At 41.8% G+C, this 17,516-nt stretch overlaps 1 protein-coding gene and 1 pseudogene across 1 annotated transcript; both read left to right on the top strand.

The window, feature by feature from the left end:
- On the top strand, positions 7,985–10,039 carry LOC8076686. The gene is made up of 2 exons (XM_002443490.2): positions 7,985–8,764; positions 8,923–10,039. The coding sequence occupies exons 1-2, from the start codon at positions 8,533–8,535 to the stop codon at positions 9,753–9,755; spliced, it is 1,065 nt and encodes a 354-aa protein (XP_002443535.1). The 5' UTR covers positions 7,985–8,532; the 3' UTR covers positions 9,756–10,039.
- Positions 11,848–15,543, top strand: LOC8070146 (annotated as a pseudogene).

The following is a 17,516-nucleotide window of genomic DNA, read 5'->3' as shown; positions in this document are numbered from 1 at the left end:
GACTCGACGTCAGCACAAGAGGACCTGGGAGATCTGCTTAGCTCCAGTGCAGGATCCGTATCGGCGCGGTGTGCGCGGGCGTGCCAGTCAGTTTGACCATTCAACTGACAAGGTATAGATGATCTTCGTGAAGCACATGCGATCGGCCGAAACGTCAGCCGATGCAGGCTATCGGCCCGACGGCCGATAGGAGACGGGGTGCCGATGGGCTCTCGTTCCACCATGACCAGAGCCGCAGACCGATGAGATCTAGACTAGTACCGCCACCAGTATCTCTAGGTGTGACGACAACGATGCGCCCGGAAGTCACAGTCTGGAAACACTTAGCGGGATAATGATCTCGACCGCACCAGCCGCGAATCCATTCAAAAGCGATGCGCCATAAGTCGAAAATCCACAATACTCGATAACTGTGAACAGATCTGGACGAGGCGACAACGATGCGCCCAGAAGCCAAAGCCCAGAACATGCTCGATAGACGAGGAACTCACATCTTGCTGGAGATCGAACTGAAGCGATGCTGCCTAGCTTGCATGAAGAAACTCGTCAAGGGACTACATTAATCCTACTCCTAGTGCTGGTAAAGTACATGTGATAATGTAAAGGTATTGATAAGATAGATTGTATTGATATGTGGAGATAACTCGTTACAACAGCCGGGACTTATATTTATACCCTGAGCTGACCCACAATCCTAACCAAACTTGACTAAACAATACTTGTATAAAAAGAAATATCTAAACAGACCTGCCTAATTATAAAGATACACAGACTCTAGTTTCCCTTGTATAGAATTCTTGCTAATGAAGTTTTCTTCTCTGACTTATCCGTGCAAATATAACCCACACATGCGTGATTAACATGTACTCTTTTGGTTACTTGCCCTCCGTGACATACAGTTGCACGTGGAGCCGATCACCTTTCTTGCATGTGGATTTATCTCTAAGCATCGAAACTTTTCTGGCATAATCCTTTTATAGCCGATGGTCTTCTTTCTAGCTCCTGAATTTACTAGCAACAATAATACAACAGTACAACTAAATTTGCTGGTTGTGCACCAAATTTATGGTGTCCACACTCTCTAATGGTGGTTGGTGTGTCTTCCACAAGGTACACTATAAAGTCATCACCAAAGGATTTTGTAATCCTCTGTCTCTTGCTCTTTTGAGTGACTATAGTGTCATCCTTCTTAGGGATGTGCATGTGAGTCTCCTCAGTATGATCTATAGGAATAAACATTTCTTGCTCATGGGGAATTATAGTCTCATGACTTGTTTTACTAGGTGTATTTTTCATGGGAAACTCATTCTCAAAAAATGTAGTGTCTCTTGACTCCATGATAGTATCAACATACATATCAGGCACATCAAATTTTATAATTAAGAACCTATATCCAGTGTTGTGGAAAGAATAGCCTAGGAATACTCAATCAACAGTTTTAGGCCCAAGTTTACGTTTTTTATTGATTGGCACATTTACTTTAGCCAAGAAACCCCAAGTGCACAAATATGAGAGATTTAATCTTCTCTTTTCCCATTCCTCAAATGGTGTAATTTCTTTGTTCTTTGTTGGAATGCTCCTCAGGACATGACACGCTATCAAAATTGCCTCACCCTACCATTCCTTGGATAATCCCATTGTACTCAACATGGCATTCACTAAATCAGTTAGAGTGTGGTTTTTTCTTTTAGCAATCTCATTGGATTATGGTGAGAATGGAGGTGTCCTCTAATAATTACATGTTCCACGCAGAACTCATCAAAAACATTAGAGAAATATTCTTCACCTTGATCGGACCTTAAACATTTTATTTTCCTCTAAAGTTGGTTCTCAACATTAGCTTTATATGTCTTAAAGTAATTAAACACTTCATCTTTTGTTTTCAAGAGATACACATAGCTAAAACGTGTGGAGTCATCTATAAAAGTGAGAAAGTATCTTTTATCGCCTTTTGTCAAAATTTCATTCATCTCGCATAGATCAGAATAAACAAGTTCTTGAGGTTCCAGATTCCTTGCCTCAGCAGCCTTATGAGGCTTGTGGGGTTGCTTTGATTCAACACACACATAGCACTTAGACTTTTTGACCAAGTTAAATTTAGGAATTAAATTTAAATTTGCTAACTGCGTAAGAAAACCAAAACTTGCATGACAAAAACGTGAATGCCATAAATCTGACTCATGTGAAATGTTAGCAAAATTCACCATTTTATTACACTCATTATGCAATGATAAGTGGAACAAGCCTCCACAATCATATCCTTTACCAACAAAGGTAACATGTTTTGACATAATATTTTTATTTGACTTAAGGATAACTTTGTAGCCATCTCTACATAACATAGATGCACTAACAAGATTCTTCTTTATGGAGGGCACATGTTGCAAGCTCTTCAATGACATTATCTTTCTCGGAGTAAATTTTAGAATGACCATACCAACACCAAAAACATGAGCACGCGACCCAATTCCCATCAACAAGGTGCCAGATCTTTTGACCTGGTAGGAAGAAAACAAAGAAACATCAACACATACATAAATGTTTGCACCACTATCCATCCACCACTCAGGTGAATTACAAACTAAAAGAATAAATGGTAAAGAATTACCATACCCAGATGTTTCATCTCTAGTTTTAGTAGTCACAACATTAGTTGATTTCTTATCTTGTGTGAACTTGCGATCGGGGCACTTTCTAGCCGAATGTTGATCACTGCTGAAAGCCCTAGTTTGGTTTTGGATAATTGATGAAACCCTAAGTACTAACCTCTATACTAAGTGTGTGTAGACTTAATAAGGTTGGTACATGCCAAGTGATGGAGCAAGTGATGATCATGGTGATGATGGTGATGAGCACAAGATGATCAAGTGCTCAACTTGCAAAACAAGAAAGAGAAAAACAAAACCCTATGGAGTTCAAGGCAAAGGTATTGCTTAGGGTTTTGGCTTTGGTGATCAAGACACCATAGAGGGTGTGATCACATTTAGGATAGATAGCCGTACTATAAAGAGGGGAATTCTTTGGCTAAGCGGTTATTAAGTGCCACTAGGTGTCATTGTTCATGTGCATGCATTTAGAATCTAGTGAGCTAACTTAACTCCTTCAAAGAAAATGTTTGTGAAAATGCTAACACACGTGCACTTGTTGGTACACACGTTGTGGTGTTGGCACACTTTGAGAAGGAGGTGGAGTTTGAAAGGTAGAGAGAGGATGGGTTTCTCTCTCCCTCCCGCCGAGCTTGCGAGGCGGGATTCGGCGCTTTTCGAGAAAATGAAGTGCATATTTTCTATTGCGCCGGTGGGAAATTTGGAGAAGTCGTGGGAGTGTTTCTCGCTGAGAAAACACTCACCGGACGCTGGCTTCTGGAGCACCGGACGCTGCGTCTGAGCGTCCGGTGCAGGCAGTGCCTGGCCCAGCTAGGGTAAGGCACCGGACGCTGGCTTGAGCGTTCGGTGGTGCGCGTCCGGTGTGCGGGCGTTTTGCAACCCTCTCTGCGCATGGGTCCGGTGAGCACCGGACGCTTAGAGTGCGTCCGGTGGCTTGCGTCCGGTGACCCTGCAAGTTTGCGGAGCTCTCTGCGCATGGGTCCGGTGTGCACCGGACGCGTCCGGTGCTAACTTGCTTAGCGTCCGGTGCTCTACAGGTTACCGTTAGACTCTGACACGCGGCTGACGTTGGAACACCGGACGCAGGTGCTGAGCGTCCGGTGCCCCTTTAAGAGCGTCCGGTGACCCCGTATTTCGCTCAGTGAAAGAGCCAACGGCTCTATTTGTTTGAGGGGCTATAAATACGTGTTTGGCCGGCTTGGGGCTTATACTCTCTTGGCATTCTTGACTACTAGACATCCTTGTGAGCCTAAGCAAACACCTCCCACTCATCTCCTTCATAGATTATATATCTTTGTGAGATTGGGAGTGATTCCAAGTGCATTTGCTTGAGTGATTGCATCTAGTGGCACTTGGGGATCGTTCTAGCTGCGGTTTTCTTGTTACTCTTGGTGGTTGCCGCCACCTAGACGGCTTGAAGCAGCGGAGGAGGATTGGCACGAGTTGGTGATTGTTCGTGGCCATCTCCCGGTGATTGTGAGAGGTTTGTGCCTACCTCGGCAGAGTGCCAAAGGCAACATTAGTGGATTGCTCGTGTCATTGAGCTACCTCACTTGTGGGTAGGTTCTTGTGGTGTCCTAGTGAGGACGAGGTTCGTGCTACACCTCTTAGCCACCGAACCACCAAGTGTTGGTCGACACAACGGGAACGTAGCGTGCCGGCAAGCACGTGAACCTCGGGAGAAAAATTGGTGTCTCAATTGTGTTTGATTGGCATTCTCCCGGTGCTTGATTGTTTATATTGGTGATTGGTTCATCCCCTACACGGCGGTATAAATATCTTATCCTATCCTTTACTTACCGTAAACTAGTATAATTAGTTTAGTTGCTTACTTTGCCTTGTGTAGCTTAGTTCTTGTGTGCATAGTGATCATAGCAACTAGAATTGTTGGGTAGGTGGCTTGCAAACACCCCTTTAGAGTTAGAGCAAAAAGCTTCGCTTTGTTATTTACTAACTCCTTGCTCTAGTGAATTTGTAGAATTCTTAAATAGGCTATTCACCCCCCCTCTAGCCATATTAGGACCTTTCAACTGCCACAAATAAAGTATCCTCCCTTTTTCTTATTGTTGTTGCTCTTCTTTTTAAACTATGTTGTTTGAACAGGCTTAGATGTATTCTTTTGCTTTGTTCTGGTTTTTCTTCTTATTAAACTTGCAGAATTTTTTCTACACCACATTAGCAGTAGATGTCTCAACATCTTTCTCAATGTCATTTGTTCTGGCCCTCTCCTTAACATCAAGAGTACCAATGAGCTCTTCTACATTGAACTTCTATCTCTTATGTTTGAGGGAGGTGGCAAGGTCCTTCCAAGAAGGTGGTAACTTGGCAATTATACCGCCAGCCACAAACTTGTCAGGTAAAGGACAAGGAAAAAGTTTAAGTTCCTAAGCTAGTGACTAAAACTCATGAGCCTATTCCACTACATATCAGTTCTCAACCATCTTGTAGTCATATTCCACTACAGATCGGTTCTCAACCATCTTGTAGTCATACAACTGCTCTATGAGATACAACTTGCTACTAGCATTAGTAACTCTAAACTTTTCAACAAGTGCATCCCATAGCTCTTTCCCTGTAGAGAGAATGATATAGCTTTTCTGGAACTTTGTGTCAAGTGCGCTAATCACTGCACCTCGAAAGAGGTTGTCATCAGCCTTAAACTTAGCCTCATCCTCAGGAGACAAGTTCGCAGGCTTGTCCTCAGTGGCATGATAACATGACATAACAGTTAGCCACAATTCCATCTTAGCTTTCCAGATCAAGAAGTTTTTACCATCAAAAGGATCAGGTTTCAACACCACATCTCTAATAGAAAAATATCTATAATTAGATTTTTAGATTGTTAGATAAATAGGTAATTTTTATATCATTTTAATTCCATAAATTAACATTATGATGATGACATATAGAATTAATCATATAAATCATGATATCAAACATGTTCTAGTAATATGGAACATATGATTAATTAACATGTAGAACATGTGATTATTAAAAGCATAAAAGCATAATACATGAAACATAACAACAAGACAAGGCATGTGATAAATATGAAACAACATGTAAAACGATAAAACAATAAACATCAGTATACAAAACTGAACCAATGAAACAAGTAGACAGAGCATATATCTTATAGCAGAAATAGACATAGGATATAAACAGAAACAACATGATTGAACATATGAAACATCTCAAGACAGAACACGAAACAACATGGATGAACTACTGAAACATGTATGATCTGGAAGACGAAACATAGCAGAAAGATTAACAGATTATACCCTCTCATGCGCTTCGAGGATCCTAATCCTTGTCCAACTTCCATGATGTAGACGACGAAGATGATCTCTTTATCGGGAAGGAGAAATCTGCCCACGTCTGCGTGAGGAAGACAATGACGGCGCTCGAAGATGACCACGAATAGCAGCGACGGTTTGGGAAGTAGTCGCGATGACGCTCCCCAAAAATCTAATTGCCGATCTCCCATGCAAGCTCTCGAATGGCAAGGGGTTCAGAGGCACCTGCCCTCTCGCTCGTTCATGTACGCGGAGTTACGAGATAGAAATATCTTCTTTGCTGTGAAACTGTGTTATTTATCTTTGTGGCTAGAGTTGAGAGGAGGAAGGGAAGGGACTCTCTGTTAGCAGGTGAGGAGACGGGCATCACATAAACAGAGTTACGAGATAAGAATATCTTCTTTGTTGTAAAACTGTGTTTACGAGATGGAAATACCTTTTTTTCTATAAAACTGTGTTATTTATCAGAGGAGTAGGGAAAGGGACCCCCCGTTGATGGAGGATACAAGTACGAGACATGCTTGGGCTGATTTGGATACGTACTAACCAGAAAACTGCCAACTTAACTCCACGCATGATCTATCCCGCTCAGCACATCACCTGCACGGCGGCGCGCCCGATGCGAGTGGCAATTGGCGGCCGCCGGTAGCGACCGTGCCAGATCCTGGTCCCTGCTGCTGCAGCTCTGTGCCGGTATGCCGCTACTTGGAGGATGGAGCAATGAGCATCCCTGGGCGGCTCGTCGTTGAATCGGCCGGCGGCAGGGCAGTGAGTGGCTAGCGGCGACGTAGTGCGGCGGCGCCTTCTCCCTGATAGCGGCAGCCTAGCCCCTCTTCCCTAATAGCGGCAGCCTTGCGCCCCTGCTCCAAGCATTCATGGGTGGCTCCAGTGCTAAGAACTATTCGGGGGTGTTTGGAACTGCTCCACGAACTCTGCTCCATCAACTCCGCCGTGGAGCAGCTCCACAAAAAACTGGAGTTCGCGGAGTACCTCTTTAGGTGCTCTCACAACTCCACCCTTTTTTCTCGAACTCAGTGCGTGGAGCTGAAACCGTTTGGCTAAAAAACGTGGAGCAGAGCTGAAAAACGTGGAGCAGAGCAGTCCCAAACACCCCCTCAGTTGCTCGACCGTGATGTGAACACAACTACTTCATTTCAATGGCAATCATAATTTCATATCTCCTAATGGCACTGGAAGTACAGTTGTGAATATATATGCTATACGATGTCTATTGGATATGATGAGTAAGGCCTTGTTTAGTTTGCAAAAAAATTCAAGATTCTCCGTCACATCGAATCTTGCGGCACATGCATGAAACACTAAATATAGATGAAAATAAAAACTAATTACACAGTTTGTCTGTAAATCACGAGATGAATCTTTTGAGCTTAGTTAGTACATAATTAGATAATATTTGTCAAATAAAAGCGAAAGTGCTACAGTGTCCAAAAACTCAAAATTTTGTAAACTGAACCAGGCCTAACTATCATGGCCAGAGCCGCTAATTATAATCCTCCTGGATTGTCATGGTTATTTGGGTCTGCTGTTGTCTTCGTAATGGAAGCTAAATCCTGGAGTAATTATCATGCTACTGCTGGCTGTAGACCCAAATCCTGAAGTAACTATCATGCTACAATAAAATTTAATGTAGCAATGCAATTATGACTAATTATGAACTAATTAGGTTTAAAAGATTTATCTTACAATTTACAATAACATTGTGTAAGGTCACTCTCAATAGTGTTTTATCAGAGTTTTATGGACATTAAATATACCAATGTGGCACCGTATTTAATAAAGAGAGAGGTAGTAAGAGTTTTATGGGCGTAGAGAGGTTTTACGAGATTGAAACTCTTCTACACTGTTTCTAAATATATAGATGTATTGAAAACTGGGTCATGAAACCTCCTTTAAAAACGACTTAATCATTTTTTTATCTATATTATTTAATATATTATACACCTATGGGCTATGGAGATGCGGATTTTTTTTTTGGCTGGGAATGACGGTGTCACCCTTTCAGCGTATCAGGTCTACGCGGAAAAGACTTCTCTGCCCCTAACTTATCGCTAGGGCACGCGTGGGCTTAAAAGCCCCCTTTCAGCGCGGACACTCGGCGCCGCCTTCGTTCTTCTTCTTTTTCTCCAAACAAGATAATCTATGAAGGTTGGGTGGCAGGAGTACTCTGGCTCGGATCGATGAAGGCTCCGGATCCGAAGAAGACAGGAGGGTCGCAGTAGTACTCCGGATCAAATCGGATGAAAAAGGCAAGAAGGCAGGAGGATCGAACAAAGCACTCCGGATCAGATCGGGTTGAAGAAGGCAGGAAGGCAGGAGAATCGAAAAAGCAGGAGTTTTCCGGATCGAAGAAGGAAGGAGAGTTTGAATTCGGATCGAAGAAGGAAGGAGAGTTTATTCGATTAGAATCTATCCGAATCGAGTTGGGCTTCTTCGGATCCGGAGTCCGTTTACTTCCGAGCAGAGATAAGCGGAGGCGGCGGTATAGGAAGCGGCGTGGAAAAAGATCCTATTCGGATTCATACCTGGCTTCTTCGGATCATAAAACACAGTCACCCTCCTGAGCGCAAACACCAACCCATACCATTCAGATCCTACCGTTCGGATCGATGGATATCGGCGGCGGCAGCAGCACCGAGCATCCAAGGAAACGGAAAGCAGCTACGGCGGAGGACGCCGACGATGAGCAGAAGTCTGTAATCCCGGCGGAGGACGACGATGAGCAGAAGTCTGTAATCCCGGCGGAGGTGGTGGAGGGAAGCAAGCATGAGGATGGATCGATCTACAGGCCCGACGAGCACCCCCTTCACAGTCTCTATCACCTTCACGACCCTAGAGAAAGTAAGTGCTGATCAAAATTTCATTTTTATTATCCTTTCTTACTTTTTTTTTAAAAAAAATATATAGAATAGCAATGGACAGCACATTGATTTTCTTGTTTGATTGACTATGGATTCAGCAAGTAATCTAACCACTGCTACTCGATCTTGATCTACCAGCTCGCCTGGATCCTATGAGGCTGACAGACCCAACCGATATATGCCATCCCTGCTGGACCGTTTGCAGACAACATGTGGGTTGCGCCATGATGCAAATCTTCTCCCTCAAGCTCAGCAAGCTACCAAGTGGAGCAGCAGCAGCAGCAGCCGCTGGCGGCGGCCCAATTCAGCTGTATGGGTTTATGGCTGTCCGAGATCTCTTGGACCCTCTACGCAATTACGTCTTCAACTACAGCAGAGATGATCCTTTCATCATCCATGACCTCCATTCAGATCCCTTCGTGTACCTGTCTGGCCCCAGGAGAGGCATCTACTTGGATTGCCGTGTACTGGTCGAGTATGACATTAGGATAAAGAGAGGGCAGACAAGGCAAGAGGATTTGCCGGTCATCGATGGGGCTGCAACCTTCAGTGAGCTCACATATATACGTGGTGCAATTACCAATCGGATCAGTGGTGATTCTGGTGGGAGCATGGACATAGCGCGCGCGCTCTTTCGTAATTCAGTGGAGGCCACAGTAGAAGTTTGGGTATCCAACCTTGGTAGGTGTGTCAGTGGCTTAGACCTGTTTATAACTGGTTTTGTTGGTCGAATACCTGAAGAAATTAAGATCTTCCGTGGCAGTATTGGTGACCTATGTGTCGTAAAGAGATTTGTGGTGGCTGTGAGATTGAATTCTGTCTTATTTCTACTCTTCAAGGTTCCAGCTTTTGGGACAGATCCTATCTGTAGGTTTGCCTACAGGGCAGTAGCACACGGATGCATTTCTGGCTACCGAGAACTCAATTCCTGTACTGTAGACGTTAAAGTGACTTGGTCAAACCTGTACTAGCCGTCTAGCTGTATGTGAGCACTGGATCCATAGTGCAAGCTTAATTATCAGAAGAATATTGATGTAATCTTCTTATGTGTTCATGTCTTCATGTGTAGAAGTTTTCTAATCCAATATGGTCTAATGTTGTTTTTATTTTGGGACCTGATTCAGAATTTACATGTTCTAGCAATTTTTCTTCTGTACTTAGACGACGTGCCTGTTGGACTGGTGTTTGCTCTATCCATGAGCTGTTCTCAAACAACGGACTATATCTATTGCTAAATGCCATAACTTCAATTTCACTGAATTAGCCATGTAACCATATCTGCAGTGCTTACAATGCGTACTTTATCTGAATGCTCTAGTTTATTTGAATTGTGAACTTAATGAGCCAGTATAGTACTACTGTTGGTTTCTTGTTATTAAAAATATATTGGTTTCTTCAGGTATTTTTTATGACAAGCAGACTAGAATTCTTTTGTTTTCCTTTGAAACAAATGCAGGGATTATCTAAATTTGCATATGGGCCTTCTAAATATATAGCACCACTTGTATTAGCCATATATAGTTTCTTGACCTTGATCTAGGAGATGCATTTGAAGCACAAATATGTACTGAAAATGTCCCAAGAGTATTTTTGTCAGCAACATGAACCTTGAATCACTGCTGACCAGTTCCTTCTGCTCCAACAGGTAACATAATCTTGCTTAGTTAGATTTGAAACTGGAGTTGAATGAGATCCTGCCGGCATGTATTATGATCCAGTGATATCCAAACTTGTAGTATTGGGTGAAAGTCACTGGTACACTAGTCATGATAAAGAACTGTTTATCAAACTTTCAGGCATAAACAGTTCACCAGATTTGACACATTTCTTTTGATGTATTTTCTGTCTGAAGCTTTTCACACTTCCCTAATTGTCCATCTCTCCAGTGTGCCCGCACATTGATGTAATTTTAGTTGTATTAAAAATTAAACAAATGTAGGCAAATGCATATCGCAGATGATGTTAGACTCCAGTCTGTAGAGTTAGTCTATGCTAATTTAGTTCAAGTAGTGTTACTAATCTTTATTCTTCTGCTGATGACCATATACCACACAAAAGTCAGCTTACCCTCCGTTCTTTTGGTGGTTCTTAGTTTCTTACTAAAGTTCTACATGTGTCTCCCTCAAAAAAATGTTTTACATGAGTCCTAAAAGAGTAACAGTCCATTGATGATAAACAAATAGTACTTTCTTATGCATAAATATCCCATTTAGAAGTGTAGGAATAGAATCCAATGCTTTCATTTTGATAATACCTCCTTGTCATACCTTGGTTAATGAATAAACAGACTACAGACTGTAGGTTTGCCGACCAGTGTTTGGTAGCAAGCCAAGAGCTTTTGAAAAGGCCCTAGATGGCACTCACTTCATTGAGTGTTATAAAGATCTTTTGAGTACTTCTATTAAGTCCTCAGGTGAATCACATGATATAACTGAGCTTGGTGCAATTTTGGCAGCTGCATGCATTTGCAAGAATGGTCGAATTACATCTTATCTAAAGAATCTCTATGTATGTTAGACCTACCATTTTTTCCTTCTCTAGTTTTCTGAGTTGGCTCAGTTCTCTGACTAGATATGTTGGTTTCTTGATTTCTTGTAGTTTAGAGGTTATCCTGCAAATTTGTTTACTCTTCATTTCAGTGTTCAGGGTGACAATTAACATATTTCTTCCACCGACTTTGTTGGTCAAACATGAAATTCTTGAATCAGTTTTGTTTCTACTATACACTTTTAGCTCATTCTGAGGTTTGAGCTTTGTATAAATATGCAAACTATTTTTTCGTATCTCGCAGAAGGAATAAAGTTGCTAAAACTAACAATTTTGACTTCTGAGTGTCACCATGCGGTTCCTGATTGGTCTGTTCAATGTTCAACTTCAAACCCACTGACTAAGTTCTTGCTCAGATACCTACCATCATCTTCTTTCCATATCTGAAGATCTGAATTCCAAAGAAGAGAGCTTGAAACAATAGTAATGGTTTGCTTCCCTAGTTCCCTGTGTTCTGGAGGAAGAAGAATTCTAGAAGCCAGATTGTGCAACATGACCAAGGTAACCTTTTCCTTTCAATCGACACCCGTTCTTCTGAATTATCTCAGAACCTTACTGTAGTTCATTCGATTCTGTTCGCAGACATCCCAATCGCAGGCAATGTGAAAATCTACTCGTCCAAGGAGCTGAGAAAAGCCACAAGAAACTTCTGCCCGGGAAACAAGCTTGGACAGGGTTATTTCGGCCATGTCTACCTGGTAGGTTGCTCCAATATCTCTGATGTAGCCTAGTTCAGATATCAGCCCAATTACGTTCCTGACTGGAACACAGGAATCTCAGAGGAATTTGCTGCAATTTTAGGAACACTGAATTGTCAGAACACGCGCCCTTTTTATGAGCTCATGTTCTGATCTGAACTGTGCAGGGAAAGCTGAACAACGGCGAGAAGGTTGCCATCAAGGTGTTCTCCTTAGAGTCGAGGTAGGGGACAAATGAGTTCTTGAATGAGCTGAGTGTCATATCCAGCGTAACTCTCACAACCTAGTCAAACTGCATGGCTGTTGCGTCGATGGAGGCCAAAAGATGCTGGTCTAGAACTACGTGGAGAACAACAGCCTTGTACAGTCCCTTTTCGGTAATGCCTGAACCTAGATTTCCAGTGGTGATGTGATGCATGTGGTTGACCAGAATCTGGATCTCTGATGCATCATGGTGTTCTTCAGGTAATCCTGCAGTGGCATCAGATTAGATTGGAGAATGAGGGTGAAGATCTGCATTGGTGTTGCTGATGGGCTCACCTACCTTCACGAAGAAGTCCGTCCACTTATCGTCTACCGTGACATAAAAGCGAGCAACATTCTCCTTGACAGAAACCTGAGACCCAAGATAGCAGACTTTGGGCTGGCAAAGTTGTTCCCAGGCATTATGACACATCAGCACCAGGGTTGCAGGGATGCTGTAAGTAGTGGCACACTACCTGTTGATGTTCATGTCCTCCTTTGATCTTGCAGATACATCATATGATTAGGAAAACAGAGTTGACATGTATTCTTCTTTCAGAGGATATCTTGCGCCAGAGTACGCCATCCGAGGGCAGCTGTCCAAAAATGCCGATGTCTACAGCTTTGTTGTACTGCTGGAGATTGTTAGTGGCAGATGTCACACTGATCCCAGATTACCTTTTGACGAGTAGTTCCTCCTAGAAAAGGTGAAGAACAATCCCAGTATTAGTTTAGGCTTGATACAGTATTGTAAGTTATTTGGATATGGTATGAATAGCAGGTTTAGACAGCAAGCTACAGGAAAACCATTTTTCTTTGTCAAAGCAGTAAAGCACTATAGTACATAATACATGCCACTATTCACATTACCTAATTTAGACCATAAGGAATCAGGTCAATATGAGGTTCTGTTTGCATGATTGATTAATTTATATAATCACATATTAGACAAAGAACAAGCACAATCTACTTGTTACAGTTGGTAGAATTCCAAAAGGGAAGCTCAAGGAAGATACCCTTTTCATGTTGATTATATTCGATGCAGTTATAGGTACTTGTGTTGTTTGGTCTGTTGTGTTCCTAGTTTTAGGTACGATCCAATTCTTTTTAGAAACTTGCTAGCTTCGAAATACATCGAGTTCTTGTGCTATCAGACCTCAAATTTTGTTTTAAAGCTTCTGAAGTTTCTGCTATTCTGTCAGGTCAAGAGCATCATTGACAGGACCCTTAAGCACGATTTTGTCACCGAGGAAGCACATCGGTTGCTGAAAATAGGTCTTCTGTGCACCCAGGATAGCCCCAAGATCAGGCCCTCCTTGAATCGGTTTTCTTTTTACCTTACACTTTTAGCTCATTCCGAGGTGTGAGCTTTGTATGAATCTGCAAGCTTGGAAGTGATTTACCACTCTTTATTTTTATAGCTTTCACAGAAAGAGTGAAGTTTCTAAAACTAACAGGTTTGACTTCTGAGTGTCACCATGCAGTTCCTCATTGGTCTCTTCAAACCCACTAACTATTTTCTTGCTCAGGTATCTACCAGCATCTCTTTTGCATATCTGAAGAACTAAATTCCAAAGAAGAGAGCTTGAAACAATAGTAATGGGTTGCTTCCCTGTGTTCTGGAGGAAGAAGAATTCCAGAAGGCAGATTGTGCAACATGACCAAGGTAAACTTTTCCTTCCAATCGATCAATAGCTATTCTTCTGAAGCATCTCAGAACCTTACTGTAGTTCATCCGGTTCTGTTTGCAGACATCGCAATCACAGGCAATGTGAAAATCTACTCGTCCAAGGAGCTGAGAAAAGCCACAAGAAATTTCAGCCCGGTAAACAAGCTCGGACAGGGTTATGTCGGCCGTGTCTACCTGGTAGGTTGCTCCAATATCTCTGATGTAGAGATATTTGCCCAGTTATGTTCCTGAGAGGAATTTGCTGCAATTTTAGGAACACTGAATTGATAGAACATGCTCCCTTTTTATGAGCTCATGTTCTGATCTGAACTGTGCAGGGAAAGCTGAACAACGGCGAGAAGGTTGCCATCAAGGTGCTCTCCTCAGAGTCGAGGTAGGGGACAAAGGAGTTCTTGAATGAGCTGAATGTCATATCCAGATAACTTATCACAACCTAGCCAAACTGCATGGCTGCTGCGTCGATGGAGGCCAAAAGATGCTGGTCTACAGCTACGTGGAGAACTGCCTTGAACAGACCCTTTTCGGTAATGCCTGAACCTAGATTTCCAGTGTTGATGTGATGCATGTGGTCAGCCAGAATCTGGATCTCTGATGCATTATGGTGTTCTTCAGGTATTTCCCACAGTGGCATCAGATTAGACTGGAGAACGGCGGTGAAGATCGCATTGGTGTTGCTGGTAATTCCTGAACCTAGATTTCCAGTTGTGATGTGTTGCATGTGGTCGGCCAGAATCTGGATCTCTGATGCATCATGGTGTTCTTCAGGTATTTCCCACAGTGGCATCAGATTAGACTGGAGAACGGCGGTGAAGATCTGCATTGGTGTTGCTGATGGGCTCACCTTCTTTCATGAAGAAGTCCATCCACTGATTGTCCACCGCAACATCGAAGCAAGCAACATTCTCCTTGACAGAAACCTGGGACCCAAGATAGCAGACTTTGGGCTGGCAAAGTTTCTTTCCCAGTCAACATGACACATATCAGAACCTGGGTTGCAGGGACGCTGTTAGTAGTGGCACACTTCCGCCTGATGTTCTTGTCCTCCTTTGATCTTGCAGATATATCATATGATTAGGAGAATAGAGTTGACATGTATTCTTCTTTCAGAGGATATCTCGCGCCAGAGTACACCATCCGAGGACAGCTGACCAAAAAGGCCGATGTTTACTTTGGTGTACTGCTGCTGGAGGTTGTCGGTGGCAGATGGCACACTGATCCTAGATTACCTTTTGACGAGCAGTTACTCCTGGAAGTGAAGAACAATCCCAGTATTAGTTTAGGCTTGATACAGTATTGTAAGTTATTTGAATATGGTTATGAATAGAAAGTTTAGACAGCAAACTACAGAAAGGACCATTCTTTTTTGTCACAGAAGAAAAGCGCTATAGTACATAACACATGGCATTATATATTCCGATTACCTAATTTAGACCATAAGGAATCAGGTCGCATGAGGTGCTGTTTGCATGATTGATCAATTTATATAATAACATATTAGACAAGGACAGCCACAGTCTACTTGCTAGAGTTGGTAGAATTCTAAAGGAAAGTTCAATGAAGGTAATTTTTTCATGTTGCTTATATTTATGCAGAGTAAGAGCCATTGATTGGTCGTTGTGTGTTTGAGGTATTGATCCAGTTTTTACGAATACAGTTGATTCATTAAAAAATCTGATGAGTTCTGAGAGATGATTTGTAAAAGTAGAGCAAACGACCAGATTTTTACAAACTTGCTAGCTTCAAAATACCTGAAGTGCTAGTGGTATCAGATCTTAGACTTTGATTTAAATCATCTGACATTTCTGCTACTGTCAGGCCTGGACACTATGAGTCTGATGATCTTGAGAGCATCATTGACAGGACCCTGAAGCATGATTTTGACACCGAGTTAGCACATCGGTTGCTGAAAATAGGTCTTCTGTGCACCCAGGATAGCCCCAAGATCAGGCCCTCCATGTAAATGGTCGCCAAGATGCTGAAGGGTGAGTGTGCTGTAAGTGACAAGATCATGAGGCCTGGCTTGATCACAGACGTTATGGACCTGAAAGTCAGGACAGTAGATCCAGCTCAGTTCAGTTCATCCCCATCGTTCTCCTGCACTGAGCAGCTCACTGGTGTCCACACTTGCATTAGCTGGTAGCACTGCTGTAGAGAGCCGCTGATGAGCTAGTTAAAGGACCAGATTAGCATCTCCATGAGTTTGTCAAATCAACTTGGCATTCACATTTTTTTGGCAAAATAAAAAAAATTATTGGCATTAACTTGGCATTTTTCTTAACTTGTCATTTTTCCTCACCCAATAAATGCGCGCGCGTATCGTGGTTGGCAACCTGCGCGTGCGGTTTCTGTAGCCGTCTCATCCCAGGCGCGCAAAAGTTGCCATTCTCTAGGCCTTGCACAATATTTTGTAAAATATGAATAGTATCAATTTCGTTTGTATTTAATAAATATTATCCAATCATGAACTAACTAGACTCAAAAGATTCGTCTCGTCAATTCTGATCAAACTGTGTAATTAGTTTTTATTTTTATCTATATTTAATACTTTATGTATACGTCTAAAAATTCGATGTGACGGTGAATCGAATAGTATTAATTTCGTTTGTATTTGACAAATATTGTCCAATCATAAACTAGGCTTAAAAGATTCGTCTCGTCAATTTCGACCAAACTGTTTAATTAGTTTTTATTTTTGTCTATATTTAATATTTTATTTATACGTCTACAAATTTGACGTGACGAGGAATCTGAAAATTTTTATAAATTTTTTTGAAACTAAACAAGACAGTCGATCTGCACATTCACTGTCACCTGCACAACACTCACCGTCATCTCCACTGCAGCCATCTGCATATTTCCTGTAGTTACCAAAGAATTTTATAATTTTTTTTAGATTTCTCATCACATTAAATTTTATAGCACATACATAAAGCATTAAATATAAATGAAAGAAATAATTAATTGCATGTAATTTACGAGACGAATCTATTGAGTCTAGTTTGTCTATAATTGGATAATAATTATCAAATACAAACGAAAATACTACAGTAGTATTTTGCAAAAATTTTCAGAAAGTAAACAAAGCCTGAATGGCACCAAAAATTTCAGATTTCTAAAAATAAACATCGTAGACATGTGTTCAGCTTCACGTCGCGCGAGGAACACCACTGCACGAGGGGAACAAGCCCGTACATACCGGTCAACAACCTTGTGGTGGGGCTTTTTTTGGTAAGTTAAAAATAGAGAACTATTAGCAACTCAACATGAATTGTTTTCGTCTGTGTTTTAGTACATTGTAAGAATGTTAGTTAGCAGATATATATATCATCCTAGTTTGATTATCGAGAATAGTGATTTTGGGTTTACAATTGTCATTAAAAAATAACATTCAAATGACTTAGAACAATGATGTAACAAAGTTGACATCGGCATCATAAGTTGCATAAACTAAATCTGTAGTTGTCTAACGTATAGATATGCAGCATAATGAGATTAAAGAAGTACAAAAATAAATTATGAATACGATGCCATAAATATGCTAACATCAAATCAAA

This window comes from Sorghum bicolor, chromosome 8 (genome assembly GCF_000003195.3).
Source record: "Sorghum bicolor cultivar BTx623 chromosome 8, Sorghum_bicolor_NCBIv3, whole genome shotgun sequence".
NCBI classification, from domain to species: Eukaryota; Viridiplantae; Streptophyta; class Magnoliopsida; order Poales; family Poaceae; genus Sorghum; species Sorghum bicolor.
This window is presented reverse-complemented; position numbering and strand designations above follow the sequence as displayed.